The following is a 20,654-nucleotide window of genomic DNA, read 5'->3' on the forward strand; positions in this document are numbered from 1 at the left end:
GTTGCGTTAGGACAACAGAGAGCCCTTTTAAAACTTGGTATAGGACTCCTTTAGTTAGGCTGGATATCTCACAATGTGTTATTTTCTACACCTAGACCCTGGACACAAGCTTCTGAGTGTGTCAGGCAGAGAAAGGGTACCCATATGTAGACAGCCTCCCCACTCGCCTCCTTGACTGAGAAAGACACCAGGAAGGCAGGAGGCTGCAAGAGAGATGGGTGCTTACTGTGCAGGTCGCTCCTGTCCCTTGTGCCGTCCACTGTGCCATCTGGAAGGATCCTCAGGAAGTGGCCCCCGTTGCTACAGTAGAGGAGTTTGGGCTTCTTGTAATTCCCCGCAGGCAGATTAAACTTCTCCATCAGGGCGGTGAAGGTTGTGATTTCTCCTTCAGCCATGGCTCAGTGGCTACTGGTTATGGTGCTTTCAAGGCTGTAAGAAATCAGACAACCCTGTAGAATGTCCTTCTGGTGAAGGGGCCGCGTACCCTTTCCAGCAGGGAAGGAGAGCCTCAAGGCACGGGGCTCCCGGTTAGTCAGTAGCCACAGACAGCCCAGGTGATGGCCACTGGAGACGGGCCTGTGTGGTGGGCAGCAGTGAAGGAAGAAAGGTCTCTGGCCTGGGAGGGATTTTCAGGACATTTCTTACTTCCCAATTGGACACAGCTTTGGACCAGGCTGTGCATTTTTTAGAATTTCAAATTTAATCACTTGGCCAAGGGGAAAAAAAAATAATGTTTTGGTCCCTCCTTCTGATCCACACATATCCTCAAATTAAACACTGGAGTGGCACTAAAATAACACCTGGGCCCTGGCTGAAACCCACAAAAGCCGAGAGGCCGGCACTGAGGTTTTGCTGTCCATCCTCCCACTGTTTGGGCTGGGGACTGCTGGCCCCGTGGACACAGACAGCTCTGACATTCTGACTGTTGGGGACCCGTAGAAAAAGGGATGGAGGCCTTGCAGACCACCCACAATAGGGACAGTGAAGGGTTCATGCATAAAGGGTTTGCTGGTGGGAACAGCACCAGAATGGGGAACAGGCCTATGGTGGGTGTTCCGTGGGGATTCTAAAGGGCAGACGCCACACCAAAGGAAACCTGATGAGACAGATCATGATGAAGGGTCTGCCAGTTATCCTTCCCCAGCTTTCCTTACCTCCTAATATCACACAGAGAAGGCAGGTCTGTCCCTTGTACAAAGGGTATCTTCCTCCTCGTTATTTTCAAATGAGACCTACTTATTCTGATGAGGAAACTGCCATATTACACAGTATAATCCTCTCATAGTGTAGACACCCACTCTGTCGAGATTTATACCATCAGTGTAAAGATGTATCAGTGCCACAAAGCTAAGTTTTAAGAAGCAAAAGTAATGAACATTAGAATTTTAAAACCTCTTCTTGCCCCACCATTTAGGAGAACAATGCGTTGGCCACTACAGGGCTACTCAGGGAAGAGGCGAAGAGCTGGAAGATGACTTCGGGAGCTTCCTAACAAGAGTGAGCAGGTGGTGGTTGTGCACAGTGATTATCCAGGGGCCTTGTAATAATCATGACCATCATCATTCACGCCTCCTCCATTCACGCAAGCAAGTTAGCTTGTGTGACATTCCTTAGTACTTTTTAAGACAGACACTCATATTATCCCCATTTTTTCTAAAATGATGCTGAAGCTTTCAGATGTTTGATGGCCTCTCTAAGATCAATACCTTCTAGGTGGTGGTGCCGAGCCTCAAAAGGAGTGTGTTGAAACAAAACCATCACTTGCCCTTAACACCAGGAAAAGGTGAAGGGACTTCACTGATACTGTATCATTGCTGGAAGTGGGATTTTTACCTCTTGTGTGGCACAGACATCTACTCCCATGAGCTTGTTATGCATTAAGTTATTAATTTGTGACCCAGATGTTGGTTTTCACCAACTTTTGTCCCCATGTCAACCTTGAAGCGAGATTCCAGGCATATCGTCATTCCCTGGAGACCCGACAACACCAGGCATTAGGGAGCCTGCCAGTCTTCTGCATGCCCTGCATTACTAACCATCCATCCATCCTTCCATACATCCATCCTTCCATCCATCCATCCACCCATCCTTCCATGCATCCTTCCTTCCATCCATCCATCCACCCATCCATCCACCCATCCTTCCTTCCGTCCATCCATCCATCCACCCACCCACCCATCTATCCATCCATTCTTCCATCCATCCATCCATGCATCCATCTATCCTTCCATGTATCCATCCATCCCTCTATCCATCCATCCATCCATCCATCCATGCTTCCATCCTTCCATCCACCCATCCTTCCATGCATCCTTCCTTCCATCCATCTATCCATCCATCCATCCATCCATCCACCCGCCCGCCCATCCATCCATCCATCTATCCTTCCTTCCATCCATCCATCCATCCATCCATCCATCCACCCGCCCATCTATCTATCCATCCATCCTTCCATCCATCCATCCATGCATCCTTCCATCCATCCATCCATCCATCCTTCCATCCATCCATCCTTCCATCCATCCATCTATCCATCTTTCCTTCCTTCCATCTGTCCTTCCATCCATCCATCCATCCTTCCACTCATCCATCCTTCCGTCCATCCATCCTTCCATCTTTGCTTCCTTCCTTCCTTCCATCCATCCATCCATTCCCAGGGCAGCCTCACAGAACTGCTCACATGGAAAGCAATTCCATCACAAGTCAAGGCAACACATTTGAGTAATTTTTCTGGTGACTTTGGAATTAGGGTTTGTGCTGGAAACCTCTCTTGTTTCTTTTGCTCCAGGCATTTTAATGTCTGTGGTCCATGTCTTTTAGTCTGCAGTCACAGGGGCCAGTCATGGACCCCGGGTTCAGCCGTGCTTTGTAGTTCCTCTAACAGCCCCGAAAGGGAATTCTGCATATGCTACATAAACTGTATTTAAAGCCAAGCCATCCCAAATATCCCCTTCACATATAGACAAACTCTGTCTAGCTCTTTTCAGATACTATAGTACCAGATCGAAGATGTTCTTTATATATCTGCAGACTTTACCTTGTGGGGCATATTGCATTTCCTTCCCAAATTCACACTCTCTCTTCCAAACCTTCTCATTCATCCAAAAGCCTCTACATCCATGGGCCCACCTCTCCCTCTCATGTTTTTTTTTTCTGTCTGCTCAGCCCTTTTTCACTCAACCTCTCAATTTCTCTCTCATTCCACTTCCTCACTCCACTTGCTTCTGGATCCCCTTCTGATATAAAGCAGTTTAGTTCTTCCAAACTTGGACATCTTTACCCATCACTTCTCCATTAACATGCAACAGTGATCAGATCCCGGTGCCTTAAAGTATAGCCAAGAGATAATAAGTATTTTTTTTCCCTCCCAAGCACTTGCTAAGTTGTATACTTAATTTGGTACAGGAGACAATAATTATATACTGGTGGTTGCCATTTAACTGTACGAATAGCTATTTGTATTGCCGGTCTTTGGTGGACAGGATTTTGTTTCTCATTGTCCCTGGGTTTCCTCAAGTGGAGGTCCCTGTGTGCCCCTGACTGTGTGGGTATCAAGGATGGTTCCCTTCTAGATCTAGCATTGGTGGGGAGTCTCCATTGAGTTGTTTTCTAAGTGCTGGTATGGATTTGGCTCTATCCATTTGCCTTCTTACTTCTATCCCCTTGGTATGAAGGGGGACCAGAAAGACCAGAAGGCTCCTGAGGTTGGAGGCTCCATCTCTGGCCAAGGGTTGTCATAATGCTCACATTCTCATGTACGTCTAAGCCTGACAGCCTGGGCTTCATCACTATGGAGATCTTCCCAGGTAAACAACCTTGTCTAGAGGCCAGCAGGTCCTCAGGTATCCCTCTCCTCCCAACCACAGTGCACCCTGCAGTTATAAAGCCACAACTCTGCTCTCTGCCTGCTCCCTCCAATAAGAGGGACAGTCATGGGGGTGGCTGTACTGACTTCTAATTACTCTCACCACCCTGCAGTTCATATCCTTAGCTGGAAACCTGAGGAGAACACGTTGACTCCTGAAACTGAGCCTTGAGTCAACATGAAGCTGATAGACTGTGGCAGTGGGATTTATGAATCAGCTGAAACATACAAAAAATGAAATCCTTTTTTGCTGCTGAAGAAAACCCCAGAGGCACAAAAAGCCTTTATTTTTTTTTTTTTTTGCTTTATTTACAATTTACCTATATTTTAAGCAGTAGTTAGTCCTAAGTTCCTTGCCTACTCAGGATTCCTTAAAAGAAAGGAGTAAAGGAAGCCTATGACATGATGAAAAACCATTAAGCAATAGCCTTTACGGGCCCTTGGGGATTTTCACAAATTGTTCTAATAAATGAATCCATTAATCCATGACTACATGAAATCAGGCGTTAACCATAATGGAAATTTATAAGTTCTGCTTCTTGTGACTATTCTTTTTTTGTTGGCTGTCAGGGGTGGGGCTTATCTGTGTATATCCATTGAGGGATGGGAAAAAATCAAGCCCCGTGGACTCCATGTCATCCCTGTGTGCTGAGCCCAGCCCTTTGAGATTTGGGGCGCTGGTGACATTTTAGGGAAAGCCAGATTTCTTGACTTACCAGTGACAACAAAGTGAGGGCAGTGTGATGCTTGTTGGACTATCTGTGCTAAGGCTGCCATATTTCGTCATCTGTAGCTACTCAAAAAGAACCTGAGCTCTGACGCATGAACAGGATGGTAAATATACGGGCCTGCCCAGCAACACAACAGTCACTTTTCAGTCTGGGGTAATGAGTAACACCATATGGCCCCAGCTATGCACAGGTTGACTCTGGGAACCTCGGCTAATCATTCACTCCTTCTGAGATGTTTCTTCTAATAATCCCCATCCTGTCTACCTCATAGAGTTGTCTGAAGGGTTAATGGGCACAGTATACATAGCACTTGAAAAGTACGAAAATGTGACCTGACCTTTAGGAGATACGAATAACTGGTTCTCTTGAACTAGTTGAAGCCCGGTGTGGTTTAGGCTAATCAATGGCCATCGAATGCTTAATTTAAAATAATTTTTCAGTTGGTATGCAAATAGAGTTTTTCATTCCCTGTCATATTTGGGAGAAATTAGCTAAATTCCTTCCCCATCATTTAAGCCAAAAGCATAGCAGAGAGGATGAAGGAGGTGAAGGTAAGCCATGGTTATGTAAGAGAGAATCCAGATCCCCATTTTACACTCAGTTCTCGGCTTATCGACAGTTGTTGAAATGACATTATGAAATCCACTATTTCGGAGAGCATTTGTGCTCAGTTTGGCCCTGGTAACTAAGCTAGCTGGAAAAACTTAGAGTTCCAAGAATCAAGGAGAGGCAAACACTGATGTATTTGTTTTTAACCCCTGTCACTGCGCAGGTAATATAAAATACCCATGAAGAGAATATTCTACAAAGTGTATAATGCCACCAAAGGCATACATATAGGCATCTGGCAATCTGATAATTGGACATGTGTCCTCCAACCAAGGGTATGTAAAATAGGTCTCCCCTTTGGTTCCAAATAGGCTCTAAGTCTCTATCAATGGCATCACCCAAAAGCATTAACTCTTTGTTAGAGATATTAATTAGCGTTGGTTTTGTTGAGTCAAATATTAAATGTTAAGAGCAACTGCTTAAAGAAATGAAATAGAATGCAGTGATTCCAACCAGCAACTAGTAGGGATAAAGGAAATTAGGTGAAAAAAATAAAACTGTACTTACCCAAAGGCATCTGGAAAAATAATAGAAAATCAAAAACAGTGCTCAAAATGAGGTGGCAGAAATAAATCCAAGTATATTTATAGCCACAATACAATGTAAATGGGCCAAATCTGTTAACTACTGGATTTTTAAAAATTCCACCTACGTTCTGATTACAAGAGACATGTTTAAAACATAAACTAAGGACACAGGAAGGTTAAAAGCAAAAGGCTGAAAAACAGATACCAGACCAATGTTAACAAAAGTTAAAAGTCGGTGTGGTTATGTTAATATCATAGAAGTTAGGTCTAAGGCAAAAAGAATGATGAATGATAAAAGGGATCACTGCATAATAAGTGGAATAATTCACCAGAAAGATATAAAAACTTTAAGCTTATGTATACTTAGTGACTTAGCCTCCAAACATATGAAACAAAAATGAAGAAAAATATGAAGAGAACTTGGCAAGTCCACCATGATAGTGGGAGACTTTTTTTTTTTTTAATATTTTATTTATTTATTTGTCAGAGAGAGAGAGAGAGCGCACGAGTGAGCACAGGCAGACAGAGTGGCAGACAGAGGCAGAGGGAGAAGCAGGCTCCCCACAGAACAAGGAGCCCGACCGATGCGGGACTCGATCCCAGGATGCCGGGATCATGACCTGAGCCGAAGGCAGCGGCTTAACCAACTGAGCCACCCAGGCGTCCCGATAGTGGGAGACTTTAATACCTTTCTGTCACAAATGTTAAAACAGACAAAACTTAGTAATAAGGGTGTAAACTAAAGTGCACCAAACTTAATGAATTAACAACAGAACCCTGCACGCAACAATTAGTGAACACTCGCAAAAACTGACCATGTTCCAGGTCATAAGGCAAGAGTCAACACAAGTAGAAGAATCCATTCTGTTCTATTCTGTGGGTAGAGCAAAAATCACTCCCACTCATCACACTGGTGACAAAGCCCATTCAACTGCACCTTTTTAATGTCTCTTAAAATCATCCTCTCTTCTCCGTCCTCACACTGGCTCCTCCCTGCCGATGCTGTGCCTTGTCTCACCTGGGCTGCAAAGGTGTCTTCTCTAGCACTGCAGCCTTCCAACCCACTGTCGACTCTGCTGCAAGTGTCCTTTCTAAGGCAGGAGTCTGATCATCCTTCTGCTGAGGACTTCTGGCTGTGTCCATGGCTTGTCTGCAGCCATCAGGATAAAACCCAGACTCCGCCATGACCTGGGAGGTACTCATCATCAGGTCCCTGCCTAACTCTCTTTCCTTTTCTCTTACTGGCCTGTTTTTCTTGTAGTCCCCCCACACCCTCACGCTCACCCAGATGCATTCTTTCTCCCTCCCTCCCCCTTTCACAGTGGCTAGGCTAGGTCATCCTCTCCCTTCAAAAATTCATCTCAGATACGTCCTCCTCCAGAAAGCCGATGGGGATGCATCCCCAGCCCTAACTTCCCTCCTGTCCCTCCACACCACATACACCAGTTTAGATTTTAGTTGATTCCCTCTGTGCTCCTCTAGTAGCACTTCATTTACCCTATGGAAGCCCTGGCTATAATTGCCATGTATATCTCCCACTGGAACCATCCAGTGGTTTCCCATTGCTTGGGATAAAGACTAAGGCCTTATCCCTATTGTCTCATAATGTATATGAGTGTCGAGTCACTGTGTTGTACACCTACAACTAATGGAATATTGTATGTCAACTACGCTTCAATTATAAAACATACTTACAAGTTGCCTTTTGCTTTTTAAGAAAAGTTCTAAGGCCTTAATGGGCCTGTAGGGTTCTGAGGACCCGCCTTGGCGTCCCCACATGCTGCATCACCCACCACGCTCTTTCCCCACACTGGCCTTCCATTTCCCTGAAACCCCTGCGCCCCTGTTCACCCGGGATCTTGGCCTACATGGTTCCCTCTCTCTAGACACAATTCCTGTCTTTCCTTCCACCCCACTCGCCTGGTGAACACCTACATTTTGTTCAAGTCCTAGTTCAATTGCCAATTCCTCAAGGAAGTCTTTGCTGACTTTCTGGAACTGGGTCAGTTCCTCCCATTCTCATTGGACCATCTAACATGTCCTCTGAGCTCTCTTACTATATTTTTAAATTACACATTCATTCTTGTGATTATTTAATTAATCTCTCCCTTTATGACTGGACTGTCAGCTCCACGACAGTACAAACCAATCTGTCTTGCTCACCATGGGAGCCCAGTGCCTGGCAAAATGCCTGGCATCTAACGGGCCCTTGATAAATATTCGTTTAATGAGTGGCTGAGTATCATTTAACTAAGGTTACCTGACTATCTCCTTTACTGGTCTCTGAAGCTCCAGAAAGAAGCTCTGACTCTTTTTCTAGGCCCTGAATTTATTAGCAAATGCCTACATGTAATCATTGCCCTTGGCGTATTTGTGGATTGAATACCAGGCCAGTCTTTTCATAGGAGCCTCTAGTGGAAACATGTTATCAGAAGACCTACTTAGAAGGTGGGGTCCTTACAGGTATTAACAGAGAGGCTAAACCAAGACCCCAAATGTATTTTAAGTGGGTTCAAATTAGGCTGGAATACCCTGCCCTTGGTTAAAAGCAGACCCAAACATATGAACCCAAATATACCCCATCTTGTAGAAGACACTTCCTTACTTTTTCAAAGGTGATATTTGGGAATTGAAGGATCTCAAAAATGGATCAGATCTTTTAGTCTCAAGTCTGACTTCTTTATCGTGCTGCGGAACAGCCTGTGAGGCCTAAAAAGAGCTCTAGGTTTTATTATTTCTGTCAGGGAGGGCCAGGTTGGTGGTAGCCCACCTCACACCCTCTGGTGAAGGAAAGTTTGCCAGAAGAGAGGGAGACAGGGTTTTCTTCTGTCATTTCCCCCTTCTTCCCTGCCTAGGGGTCTGTACTGGGTCCTGGGTAGGAATGTGGCTGTGGCTCACTGGTGGGGCTAGCATCGTGGTCTGCTGCTCCCGGGCAAGCTGTATTCCATAAGCAGCAAGCTCATCTTCCAGAGTTGGTTTGGCAAACTGTGGACATGGCCCTGGGGTAGACTCGACCATGTGTACAGGAGGAGGTACCTCCAGGTTTGTGAAAGCCAATTTTTAAATATTCAGGTTAGTAAATCATTAGTGGGCTTGAAATTAATCCTTTTTAGACTATTTATACCACAGAAATTGGAAAATACTATAATCAGGGCTTTTTTTTCTCTCTCTTTTTTTCCCTCTACCTCCCTTTCTTCCTTCAGTTTTTTCCTTCCTTCCTCCCTCCCCTGCACTCCCTTCCCCACCTTCCTTCCTTCCCTCCTTTACTCTGATAGCTGGTTCACCAGCATCCTACTAGACTCAGGTTTCAGCCCTGACTGGATACTCACTAGCGAAGTACTCACTCGGTCTCACAGAGCCTCAGTTTCCCCGTCTGCAGAATGGGCCCCGTTAGCTACCGCGCAGAATTGCTGTGTTCAATGATCACATGTATAAAGTGCTAAGCCCAGCATTTGAAAACTTGTAAGCAGTCGCAGACGTTAGCTTGATTATCATTTTCTGGGTAGCTTGTTGTTTTGTTCTGCCAATCCCCTGTGCTACTGACTTAGCATTGAACAAACTTGAGTTTAACATTTAGTAGTATTTTAGCGATATTTTTTAAAATATCATTTTCTAAGCAATCAGTTAAAGCTTACCATTTGCTGATGTGCCATGATGCCTTCCTCTCATTTACTCGGGAACTGAATATATTGTGTACTAGTCACCATTCTCAGTGTATTCATGGGTTTGTGTGTTACTGTCCGGGATGACAGAGAGCCTGTGGGTTCAATGTCTTTCTCTCCTATTCTTTAATTTACAATCCTTCTAATCCTCAAGAATCCCCAAGTCACTGAGAATAAACCATCCCCTGGCTTCCAGGATCAAATATTATTTGAGGGAGATCAAGATGTCATGCTCTAGATGCCAACCACTTCTATTCAGCACCTGCCACAGGCAGACTGTACTGGAAATTTAAAAAAGAAAATAAGGAGAAAGAAACGGAAATGAAAAGAAAGACCTAAAATCCCTAATCTACATTCTGAGATGCAAAAAATCTCTGAAAACTAGACATTCTTTCATAACTCAAATTGGGGCCAAACCTGATCCAAACTGTCCTAAGACCATGTAAAGTCTTTATTTATCACCCTTTATGTTAATATTTGTGTAATATGGTGCAGAATCACCAGTGTGTTTGATGACAGGGGATGGCCCCAGACCCCACTGAAGTTCTTCCATAATATATAATATACGTAACAAACCACCTGTCTAAAATCTCCCAGAGTCTCCATTCAGAAACATACCTAGCCCCAGGGCTTTTTAGAGAAGGGATTCTGGGCTTGCAGTAGAAATCACTATCTGTCTTTAAGGAGGTTATAATCTGGCCATACCAGATCGATCTAGCTGAGCTTCCGGTTGGAGGGGCAGAGATGCATGGACCACGTGTAGCCTGGAAATCCAGTTTAGCTGTTTCACCCAACAGCTCAATCCCACTCTTAGCCCCTGCACTGCTTCATGAGGAATAGGAAACAGCAGAGGCACACACATTCCCGGGGAGCTCTTCCAGTATCTGTTATTTGTTCCCTGGGTTCTGGCTCTTCCGCCCCCAAGACACACACCCTCTTAGAGCATCATTCCGTTGGAGGTCGGGCATTAGTTTAATGCTTGGAGAGAACACCCTCCAAGAGGAGAAATGGCGCACTCCCCGGCGCAGCGACGTGCCTGGCAGGCCACAGGCCTGTCTGAGCTGTGCAGGTGCCCCTCAGTCCGGAGCATCCTGCGGGCTCTGGGCCAGCCTGAAGACCTCCATACTTCTTACGTGGAAGTATCCTGCCTGCAGGCGGATGCTGTAGAGCCCTGGGCTTCCAGCCAGATGCAAAGTGGTTCTGAAGGGGCTTGGGGGCCGTCCTCGAGGCTGTTCTCACTGATGTGCCTCTGAAACTCTTTTGAAAATGTTGTGCAAGTTACAATCTCCAGGACCAGCCCCCAGGGACATTCCTTTCCCGAAGACAGCAGACCTTCCAGCTTGCAGGGAGATGGTCTGTTTGTTAGGTGTTTTTTGTTCTTCCCTCCTGACCTATAAAATTTGACTTCTCTGAACTCAGTCTTTTGAAATATGTGTTTGTTATCTCTTTGGAAAGGCTGAGGGCGTGCCCTACCGTGTGTTTCCCGATCGCCTGTTCTGGACATACCCATAAATAATCAAATAAGTTCATAAATCAAAAAGTAGTGACCTTTTCTTGAACATTTACTATGTACCAGGTACTGTCCCAAGTGCTTTACATACATTATTTTAATTAATCCTTGGTGAAGTTCTGTGACATAAGCATTGCTTTTCCCTTTCCTTCTTTCCTTCCTCCCTCCCTCCCTCCCTTCCTCCCTTCTTCCTTCCTTCCTTTTTTGCTCCCTTTCTTCCTTCCTTCCTCTCTCTCTCTTTCTCTCTCTCTTTCTTTCTGTCGGCTGAGAGATAAATGAATAGAGTAGTATTTTCTATGTAATCATCTACCTTACCCTGCTCATGTCCCAAAGATTAATTAACTGAACAGGGAGCTGCCCTGAACTGAACTCAAGGCATGGCTTCTTTATCCCCAGTTTGCAGCTAAGGACACCAAGGCTGGGAGAGTTCAAACAGTTTGTCTAAGGTCACGCAGATAAATCAGTGTCAGAGTCAAGATCTGAACGTAGTGTTTTCTAACCACAGAGTTCATGATTTTAACTGCCAAAGATGTATGGGAAAGAGACAAAAGGCCCTTTGGATAACTGACCCTGAGCTTCTCTATTGTGGTTACTCCCCCCTGCCCTCCCAGTCCCTATAATTCCTGTAGCCCCATCAACAGATGCTTGTGTCTATTGAATGGAGTCCTTGCAGGTCCCTCCCTTGACCCAGAATGGCCCCTCTCTCAGTGCTATAAATACCCCACCAATACTTTTCTGATCATCACTGTGATGCTTCTTCCCCAAGATGACCCAAAATGGCAGTCAAGTCCCTCCTGGCCTTTGTCACAGTAGAATCACTTGCTATTGCTTTCAAAGGGCTGGGGTGAGGCCAGAGCCCACTGGGGGAATGGAGTGGATAGTCCTACTTCCGACTGGGCTGGAAAGGCCAGGAAAAAGGGAAGTTCTTGTAGACCTGGGCTTTGGTTTCTGCTGTGTCTCATTAACCATTTGTCTGACTGGACAAGTCATTAACCTATCTGATCTTCACCTGCCTCCTCTGTAAAATGGAGCCATTGAGCATGCTGATCTGGTGGCAGTGCTGTGAGGAAGGGCTAGAGCCTGGAAGGCCTGGGAAGGGCCACACCTGTAGTTAGCGCCTGGGAAATAGAAGGCATTGTTATGGTTGTTCATGTGAGCCTATGGTTTCAGGCATTGGTTATTTACATTTTTATGGCACTTGGAGTCTCACCAAACATTTCATATGAGTAAGCAGGCATCTCTGGATGCCTGTTGTGTATAGATGCTACAAGACATACTTGGTGATTACTGTTTATTTCCTATTCCTCCTATGACGTGGGATAGATGAGCCCTTTCTCTTTTTCTCTAGCCAAGAGAAGTGTGACACAGAGAGGCTGAACAGCTTATCAAAGCAAATCTGTGGCTTAGCCAAGAGCAAAACCCTGAGCCCCAAGACATAATTTATGATGTCAGCCCTCTGTTGGTCAGCCTCATTTCCAAGCGCCCCATGCGTGTTCAGAACACTGAAGAGTAAAAAGAACAAAACTCACATTTCTGCCAGAGAGATGATCTCCAGGCGTCTCTGGAAGAATGGTTAGCAATCCTGGTGTGAAGTTTTGTGTTTAAGGTGCTTGGATACGAAGGAGGATTGTAAACCCCGTGGAGCTCGTTTCACAAATCAGAGTCTATTCTGGATCTTGAAATTGGGCCATGGAGGCCCAGGCTGTGCCCCAGGAGAGCTACATTCCTGCAGAGGCTTCTAGCACTATGCAGGAAGCAGGCGGGGGAGCAGGGCCCAGGATTTGCAAAGGGACCCAGTGGGTGTCTCCGCCAAAGGGCAGGAAGAAAATAATAAGCTGTCCCAGCACCTGCCTGCCGGGGCTTAGTTTTTGCAGAGCCTTCATTAGGACAGTATAAACCTTGTTTCCTTTTGCATGATTTCTTTTTAAGGACTTTGGCTATTTTTAGAGGCTCCTTTCACTTGCCAGCTCCCTTTGATCCCACAAAAAAGTCTAAAAGGGACCATTCCCCCATCTGCACATTTTGCCCCATTTCAGCAGGCCCGATGGCTCTCATAGTCCTTTGGCCATGTCATTGGTGTTCCACACACAGTCCTATCCACAGCCTAGCTGTTGGCAGGAACCAGGTGGGTTTTATGGGAAGGAGATGAAGTAAGAGAGTATCACTGAAGGCCCTGGGCAAGGACTGCGTTTGATAAGGGATGAAAGAGCTTGGAAGTGTGTTAAAATCTTGTGTCCAAGAGGGTAAACTAAGAGAGAAATTTCTACCACCAGTGTCTAGCATCTCCGGGAAGGTGCTCATTGCACATCGCAAGCATTGGTAGGTACCAGTAATCTTGATAGTATGCTTATCTGCCAACCATGGCCTCTCAGGGGAGTTTGCATTCAAGTTGGCAGGTAGTTCAAAGCAGAGTTTGCTTTCATTCCTTCAACTCCTCATGGTTCTTCTCCTTGTTTATTTCTTTTTTTCTGACTGACCTTTCAAAGCCACTTCTATCTTGCACCATCCATTGCTCCTTGCTTATGGTTTGAGATCAAAGTACTACTCTGTTGGGTGGGGTTGTTTGAAAAATGGACAATTTCTACATTATTGGCCTCTGGAAGAAGATTAGGCAACAGGAGGCAAGAAGAAATGTCAGAGGGATTTTTTTACTTCACTAGACTGCCATCTTTTTGTGCATAATTTCTGCCAGCTTTTAAAGGTCATACATTCCTTGGTTCCTCCTTGGTGTGGGCGAGTTCAAGGGGCTCCTGGGGAATTCCATAAATCTAGATGTTTAGATGGGCCCATAGGGATAGGACGGACAGAAGGCAGAACATTTTCCGGTGTTTTCCAGTATTATATTCTTGATTCTTCAGTGGTGGGAAGACCTTTCCCATAGATGTGTTTGGGTAGAAAATAAGTTAATAGTGTTCCTTTTCGAAACAGTTCTCCATAGGAGTAAGTCATTAGGTTATAAAATTTCATATTCTGGGTGGGAGTTTGGTTGATTTGGTTTGCAAAAATTCTTCACAGCATTTTCAGCAACATAAGTATTATGGGAAACAGGATATCTGCCTGCCGGAGTCTAACTTTGTCGGGCCCACCCTATCTAGGCGGCTCCCCTCACTTCTCTGTCTATACTTCTGTAACACTTACGATAATTTATGATCTTATGTTTGTGTTTGCTTCCTAGTTATTGACTGTCTCTTGCCAACACATCTCCCAACACGCACATGCACATGCACACACACAGTGGATTATAAGCCTCATGAGGACCCACATTCAGGCTTGATTTGCTCCCATGTGAGAGCACCCAGATGTGTGCCTGATGTACAGTGATTCCTCAGTAAATATTTGGGAATGAATGAATTCAAGAAATATGTTCTTAGGAAAGCTGTTTGGTTTAAAACACCTAACTTACAAAAATAATCCCTATGGAAAAAGGTGGTATTTAAGTTTAGTTTCCTTTCTGTACAGGTCCATTTAAGTGTGGTAATTAGTGTTTGTCAGAGAAGAGTGTTTGCCTAGAGAGCTGGAATCACTGGATATCCAGATAGAACTTCTAAGGAATAGTATGAGGCCCGTCACTTTCTTTTCTCTCATTTAACCTTCAATCTGTACATCCTTTCTTTCTTTCTTCCTGTATTCACTAAATGCTAACCAATCATGGTAAACACCAATCATGGTAAAACAGGGATAATGCTATACCTTCCTCACTCGATTGGTGTGAGGGTAAAATGAGATCATTGTGTTTACCAGTTTCTGGCAAAGTTCCTAACATGTGAAGAGCCTGATAGATATCAGCCATTAACACTATCAGAAATATTTATGGAATGACTGAGGGGAGTGGTGTGGGAGGTTGTGTGAGCCTGGTGATGGGTATTATGCAGGGCACATATTGCATGGAGTACTAGGTGTGGTGCATAAACAATGAATTCTGGAACACTGAAAAGAAATTTAAAAAATAAAAATAAAAATAAAAAAAACAAGTATTTATGGCCCGACTGTGGTGTACTTTTTGTCTCAGAATCAGGAAAAAGAGTAGCATCTGTACCACCAGGGGGCTTGCGATGATTTTTGTCGTTAATTTTCTTTGCATACTGTCTACTTGAAGAGCAGAAGGTGATGTGGTGGCCTCTTGGTTTACAGGTGGGGAAGGTTAGCTTAGCCAGAACAAGAGTGAGGAAATGAATAAAATATAAAAATTTTAAGTATAAACACTATCAGTATTACAGACGTTTTCCTTTTGCCTCAGGTTCCTTATGTGGCTTGGCATAGCACTGTTGCTGATCCTGTCTTTTTAAAAGAAATTTGTTTTGCTCATCAAGGATTGTTTTTCCCTCAATTTGATTTTTCAAAAAAAATATTGCATGAAAGGGGGTGCACACAGGCTCAGTCAGAAGAGCACATGACTCTTGATCTCGGGGTTATGGCTTTGAGCCCCACACTGGGTGTAGAGATTCCTTAAGAAACACATAACCTTCAAAAAATATTGCACTTGGGACACCTAGGTGGCTCAGTTGGTTAAGCAGCTGCCTTCGTCTCAGGTCATGATCTCAGGGTCTTGGGATCAAGTCCCACATTGGGCTCCTGGCTCAGCGGGGAGCCTGCCTCTCCCTCTGCCTTCTGCTCTCCCTGCTTGTGCTCAATTGCTCTTTCTCTCTCTCTGACAAATAAATAAATAAAATCTTTTTAAAAAAAAAGAAAAAGAAAATTTCTAAAAATAAATAAAAAATATTGCACTAAAATATTATTTATCTTGGTTTCTGAGTAAATTTTGTGCCCAAAGCAAGTGCCTCCCTTGCCTCACCTTAGTCCCAGCCCTGTATGCTGGTCGAATTCCTAAGCTCTTACGGTCAAGTCAGGAGCTATCAAATTTATGTACTTAGTACCTACTGTCAACACCCAGTCCAGTCTGCTGTCTTAACTTCTGAAGTAGCCTAGTCCATGGCCCCTCCCATCACATTTATCTCTTTGAAAACCTACATCAACTTCTTGTTTGTAGCCTTCTATAGCTTTTCATTCCCATAAAATAAAGTCTGAATCCTTACCATGGCCTGCAAGCTCCTGGATGGTCTGGCCTGACCTCCCACCATTCCTTCCCTTTACCCACTGTATTCTACTCACTCCTCCACTCCTCCACTCCTGTCTTCTCTTGGATTCTTGAGGCTAGTGTGGTCTCTTCCACATGGCTGCCTTCATACACATTGTTGTTCACTTTCTAGCACTTTCCCCTGGCTGGCTCCTCTTTACTCTTCAGATGGCAGCTGAAGCCACCTCCTCAAAGGTCTTCCCTGACCTCCCAATCTAAGTTCTGTCCCCACCTCTGCCTCCATTAGTCTCTTCTGTACCTCCTGTTCACCATTTGTAATTTAAGTATATATTCATCCATGTGTTGACCTGTCCGATGTCTTCCTCACCCAGTGGACTGTAAGCTCCTGAAGGGCAGAAGCCATGTTTATTTACCATCTTCTCCCCAGCCTGTAAACAGCGCCTGGCACAGAGGGGATGCTTGATTATTTGTTGAATAAAAGGGAATGAGTGAATAAATCAGTCTTCAGCTTGCAAAATCTTGACCTGGGGACTCTGCCACATACTAAGGGACTTTCGTGTCCCATTCTACTCTTTGTTATCTTGACCTTTGCTCTTCTAGAGCAAATGTTTTTCCCCCAGATTATTTTTATTGGAAAAAGTGAAGCAAATATAGAGATAATTATTGATTGTCACTCAGCAAGTCTCTGCTCCCTATCACCAACATCCTCCTGGAAGCCTGCTGCAGGATTCCTGGGAACCACAGGAAATAAGGCCACTAAACCACTTGAAATGCTTTTATAAAAATAGACCAGCCTTGACCTTCTTCCTGTGGAAGGGCCTCTTTCCTCTGCACAAACATTGCAAAGAAATGTTATCTGCTCTTAGAAACCTCCCACATCAATCATTCTCCCAGCAGGATTTATCTGGACTTGGAATCCTGTTCTGAAATGGTCTTCCTACTGCCTGGGCCATCACCTAAGCAAATTGCACATTTACTATTTCTGTGCTGTTGTTTTTATACTGCATTGACAAGACAGACAGTAATCAAGGCCTGACGGACCTTGTGGGGACCTTGTGGGGACAGTCCAGTGTGCACTGATACACCTGCAGGGGCAGTCTCTTCCTCCCCAGAGCTTCACACCACTTTCCTTGGGACCCCAGTACAGATGTGCTCCTCATTTTGATTGCTATCTCCTTATCAAATTCCTTATTTGTGAATTGTATTTAAACTACTGATGTGTGGCTTTACTTCAGTTTCATTTCCATGTTTAAAGGAAGCTTTCTCTCTCAAGTATTAATGCAAAAGCATCCCATGAACAACAGAAGGCAGTCTCGAGGTAAGTACAGTGAAGGGCAGCCGTGGTAAGATTCTGCTTAGGCTCTGCTTCCTGCCCTGGCAGCCCTTTTGCTTGCAGAAAGAGGGAAGCAATTGAAAACATAATTGCACCAGCCCAAAGCTGTCTCCGTGAATAAAGTCATAGTAACTGAAGGAAACTTCAAAGGGGGCTCCTTTTCTCTCTACAGTTTGATCGAGAGATACCTTCCTACCACTCAGAACTTCTGTATCATCAGGGGTCCCTGCCCTTCCTTTGTGAAACAAAGGGTTAATAGGGTCTGTTGCTTTTCAGCAAATAAGCAGAGGATGTCAGTCCCCTTAGGAGCCCTCAAATATAAAAGAGGGATAGAAAAACAAGAAAATACAGATGAATGTCAGTAAGAAGTCTTTAAAGATTGTCGCTGATCCTATCAGCCAAAGATAACTTCTGTTAACATGTCTATTCATAGGGATAGAAGCCTTTTACAAAGGGCCTTATATATAGGAATATTGCAGATTTTCTGAAACAGAAAGACAGCTTTCTGCTTTCTTAGATTTCTGCATTGTTTGCCTGATTTCTGTTTTGTTGCTATCTTTATTTTTCATTTTTCTTATTTTGGCTTACTTTTACTTTACTTTGCCCTTTTACTTATTTATTTTCTTACTTATCTACCTATTTTAATATCTTTTAAAAGATTTTATTTATTTGTCAGAGAGAACAAGCACAAGCAGAAGGAGGGGCAGGCAGAGGGAGAAGCAGACTCCCCGCTGAGCAGGGAGCCTGATGAGGGGCTTGATCCCAGGACTCCTGGGGCCATGACCTGAGCCAAAGGCAGACGCTTAACCGACAGCTGCCCAGATGCCCTTATTTACTTATTTTCATGCAGAATATTGGGTCATCAATATTAGACCTTAATTTTTTTTTAGTATGAGTAGCTAAAGATAAAATTTCCCTTTAATAGTTGTTTTAGTTGCCTCCCCAACTTTTAGTATGCTGTATTTTGTATATTGTTCGGTTTAAATTACTCTAAAAATCCTCCTTACCCTATAAATGTTCTTTTGAAGGATTATTTCAAAGTGTGTTGTTTAATTGAAAATATTTGCAGTTTTCCTAGTTAGGTTTTTGATATCTCAGTTAATTACTCTGTGATCAGAGAGTTTATTCCATATGATTTCAATTCTATTCAATGGATTCAGGCTTGATCTGAAGAAAGTAGAATCACATGATTCCACTTCGTAAAATTATACATATATATCAATTGTTTTATAATCTGCTTATTTATAAGCAGACTTGACTAAATACATTAGGATTGTTTTCCTCGTTAATAAACATGAATCTTAGGGCACCTGGGTGGCTCAGTGGGTTAAAGCCTCTGCCTTCAGGTCAGGTCATGATCCCAGGGTCCTGGGCTCTCTGCTCAGCAGGGAGCCTGCTTCCTCCTCTCTCTCTGCCTGCCTCTCTGCCTACTTGTGATCTCTGTCTGTCAAATAAATAAATAAAATCTTTAAACACAAATAAATAAATAAATAAATAATAAACATAAATCTTCGTCTCCATTTGTAATGGCTACAGAGGATTGTAGGATTCCGTATTGTGGACATGCAAAACTCTGTGAGCTGATCTTCTGTTGGACACTTGGTTGTGTACTATTTGTCACTATTATAAACACAACAGCTATAGTCATCCTTGCACCCCGTGCCTTGCACCCTCCCCTCCTCTGGGGAGGATTTATGGATGTGGAATTGCTGGGGGAAGCATGTGCATTTTGTTAAGGTTTTCACTCAAAATATTCAGAAGGTTTCTGCCCATTATGGGTTTCAGTTCCATTTTATACTCCTTGTCATCCATGTGCTTCCCTTCTGATTTATATGTCTGCCCTTCAAGGTAGAGGAGAAATTAATTTGAAAGTTTCAGACCTGCTGACTTTGGTTTCAGAATCACCACATAAAGTGGGAGCTTTGCCCCCCTTGTCCCAAGGTGCTCTGAGGGTGCACAGCACCCTTCTTGGGATTTCACCGTAGGCGTTTCTGGATGCGTGACCCAAGCCAAGGGTTGCTTTTCCAGCGTGAATTCAGGCACTTGCCAGAGTCCATTAGGCAGAGACTCAGGGGGAGCAAAATGCGGGGAGGCAGCGTTGGCCGTGGGCAGCCTTGGAGTTGTCTTTTGACTGATGCTTGGTCTCTTTACTGCTTCGCTGCACCACCCCTGCCTCTTCGCTCTGACAAACCACTGCTGACCTCTGGTCAAAGCTCAGCTCCTCTCTAAATCTGCCGGCATTGATGACTCTATGACCCAGCAATTCCCAGACTCTGGTAAAACTACCTGCCAGTGCTTTATGTCCGTCTCTTTAATCCACTGTGAATTTGTAAATTTACCATAAATTCTTACAAGGGGGACCTCACCTCCCACTTACTTAATCTGGGGTTCTTGAGCCTGCTGCAGAGCACAATGTAGTGAAGGCCGTCAGTAACACGTACTGAACTAAGAACGTGCTTCATCTCCCAGGCGGAGGTGAGGCTTGACACAGCCTAAAATAAAAACGGCAGACGACTGAGAATTCTCGCTCATGTCACCTTCCAAATGGGGTCTGTCCTTGTATTTAAAATAAGAGACAGCCAAGATACAAGGTAAGAAATCACTGTGATTCAGACGGACGGGAATTACACCGACAGGTATTACCTCTGACTCACCCCTTTCTAGCTAGATGCGTGGCTGCCGGCAAGCCACTCCTGCTGTCGGAATCTGTCCTCACGTGAACGGTACCTGCTCACAGGGTGGCTGTAAGGATGGCGTTTGGTTGGAGCGTGTGCATGACTGTCTTTCAAATTTTGGGAATTCACAAAAGACCAGCCTCCCTCCTGGGTTTGGGCTGTAGAGTCTCCTGCTCCCCTCTTCCTTTCGTGCCATGGGCAGGGGTGGGGGGATGCGCCTTAAAGGCTTCTTGGCTTTCTCTAAAGCACACCCCACTCCACCCTTCCATAGAGGAGAGAAGTGCTTGCTTTGTTCAGAGGACTTCGCTTTCTTCCTCTCGCAACTCCTGAGATCCAGGTAACAAAGCCTCTTCGAGTTTTTAATCAAAACAGGGTAAGCTTCACCAGAGATCCACAGATTGATTGCTCATTGTTTTATAAAGCAGTCTGTATTGCACTAATTCTTTTGATTTTCTTAGGCCTTTTCCATTTACTTTAAACAAGTGTTTCAGTACCTCACTCTGGGGACCCCAGGAGCACATCTGAGTTTCTTACCTGAGCTGGACCTTAGGGCAGTGGACACAGGGCAGAAACTCTGCCTTTGACTCCTGAGCTTTGTTCCTCAGGAAGGGTCCTCCCTGCAGGGGAGGGTGGAGGTGGGGGGTGGGGGGATCGTGTGAGAGGGCCCGTGCCCCAGGGGTTTTCATTCACTGGACCTGAGTCAGGAG

At 44.5% G+C, this 20,654-nt stretch overlaps 1 protein-coding gene and 1 non-coding gene across 4 annotated transcripts in view; both read right to left on the reverse strand.

Moving 5' to 3' along the window:
• FGF1 (fibroblast growth factor 1) overlaps nt 1–20,654 on the reverse strand; it is a 98,573-nt gene that overhangs the window by 20,504 nt on the left and 57,415 nt on the right. For all 3 annotated transcript variants that reach the window (XM_047730373.1, XM_047730371.1, XM_047730372.1), the window contains exon 3: nt 227–429. In XM_047730373.1, coding sequence (XP_047586329.1) covers nt 227–395 — 169 coding nt within the window. In that variant the 5' untranslated portion in view covers nt 396–429. The remainder of the gene's footprint in view (nt 1–226; nt 430–20,654) is intronic.
• On the reverse strand, nt 11,160–11,282 carry LOC125101459 (small nucleolar RNA SNORA36 family). Its single transcript, XR_007127857.1, has one exon. It is a non-coding gene; the product is annotated as a small nucleolar RNA SNORA36 family (small nucleolar RNA).

Source organism: Lutra lutra, chromosome 5 (genome assembly GCF_902655055.1).
Source record: "Lutra lutra chromosome 5, mLutLut1.2, whole genome shotgun sequence".
In the NCBI taxonomy this organism is placed as follows: Eukaryota; Metazoa; Chordata; class Mammalia; order Carnivora; family Mustelidae; genus Lutra; species Lutra lutra.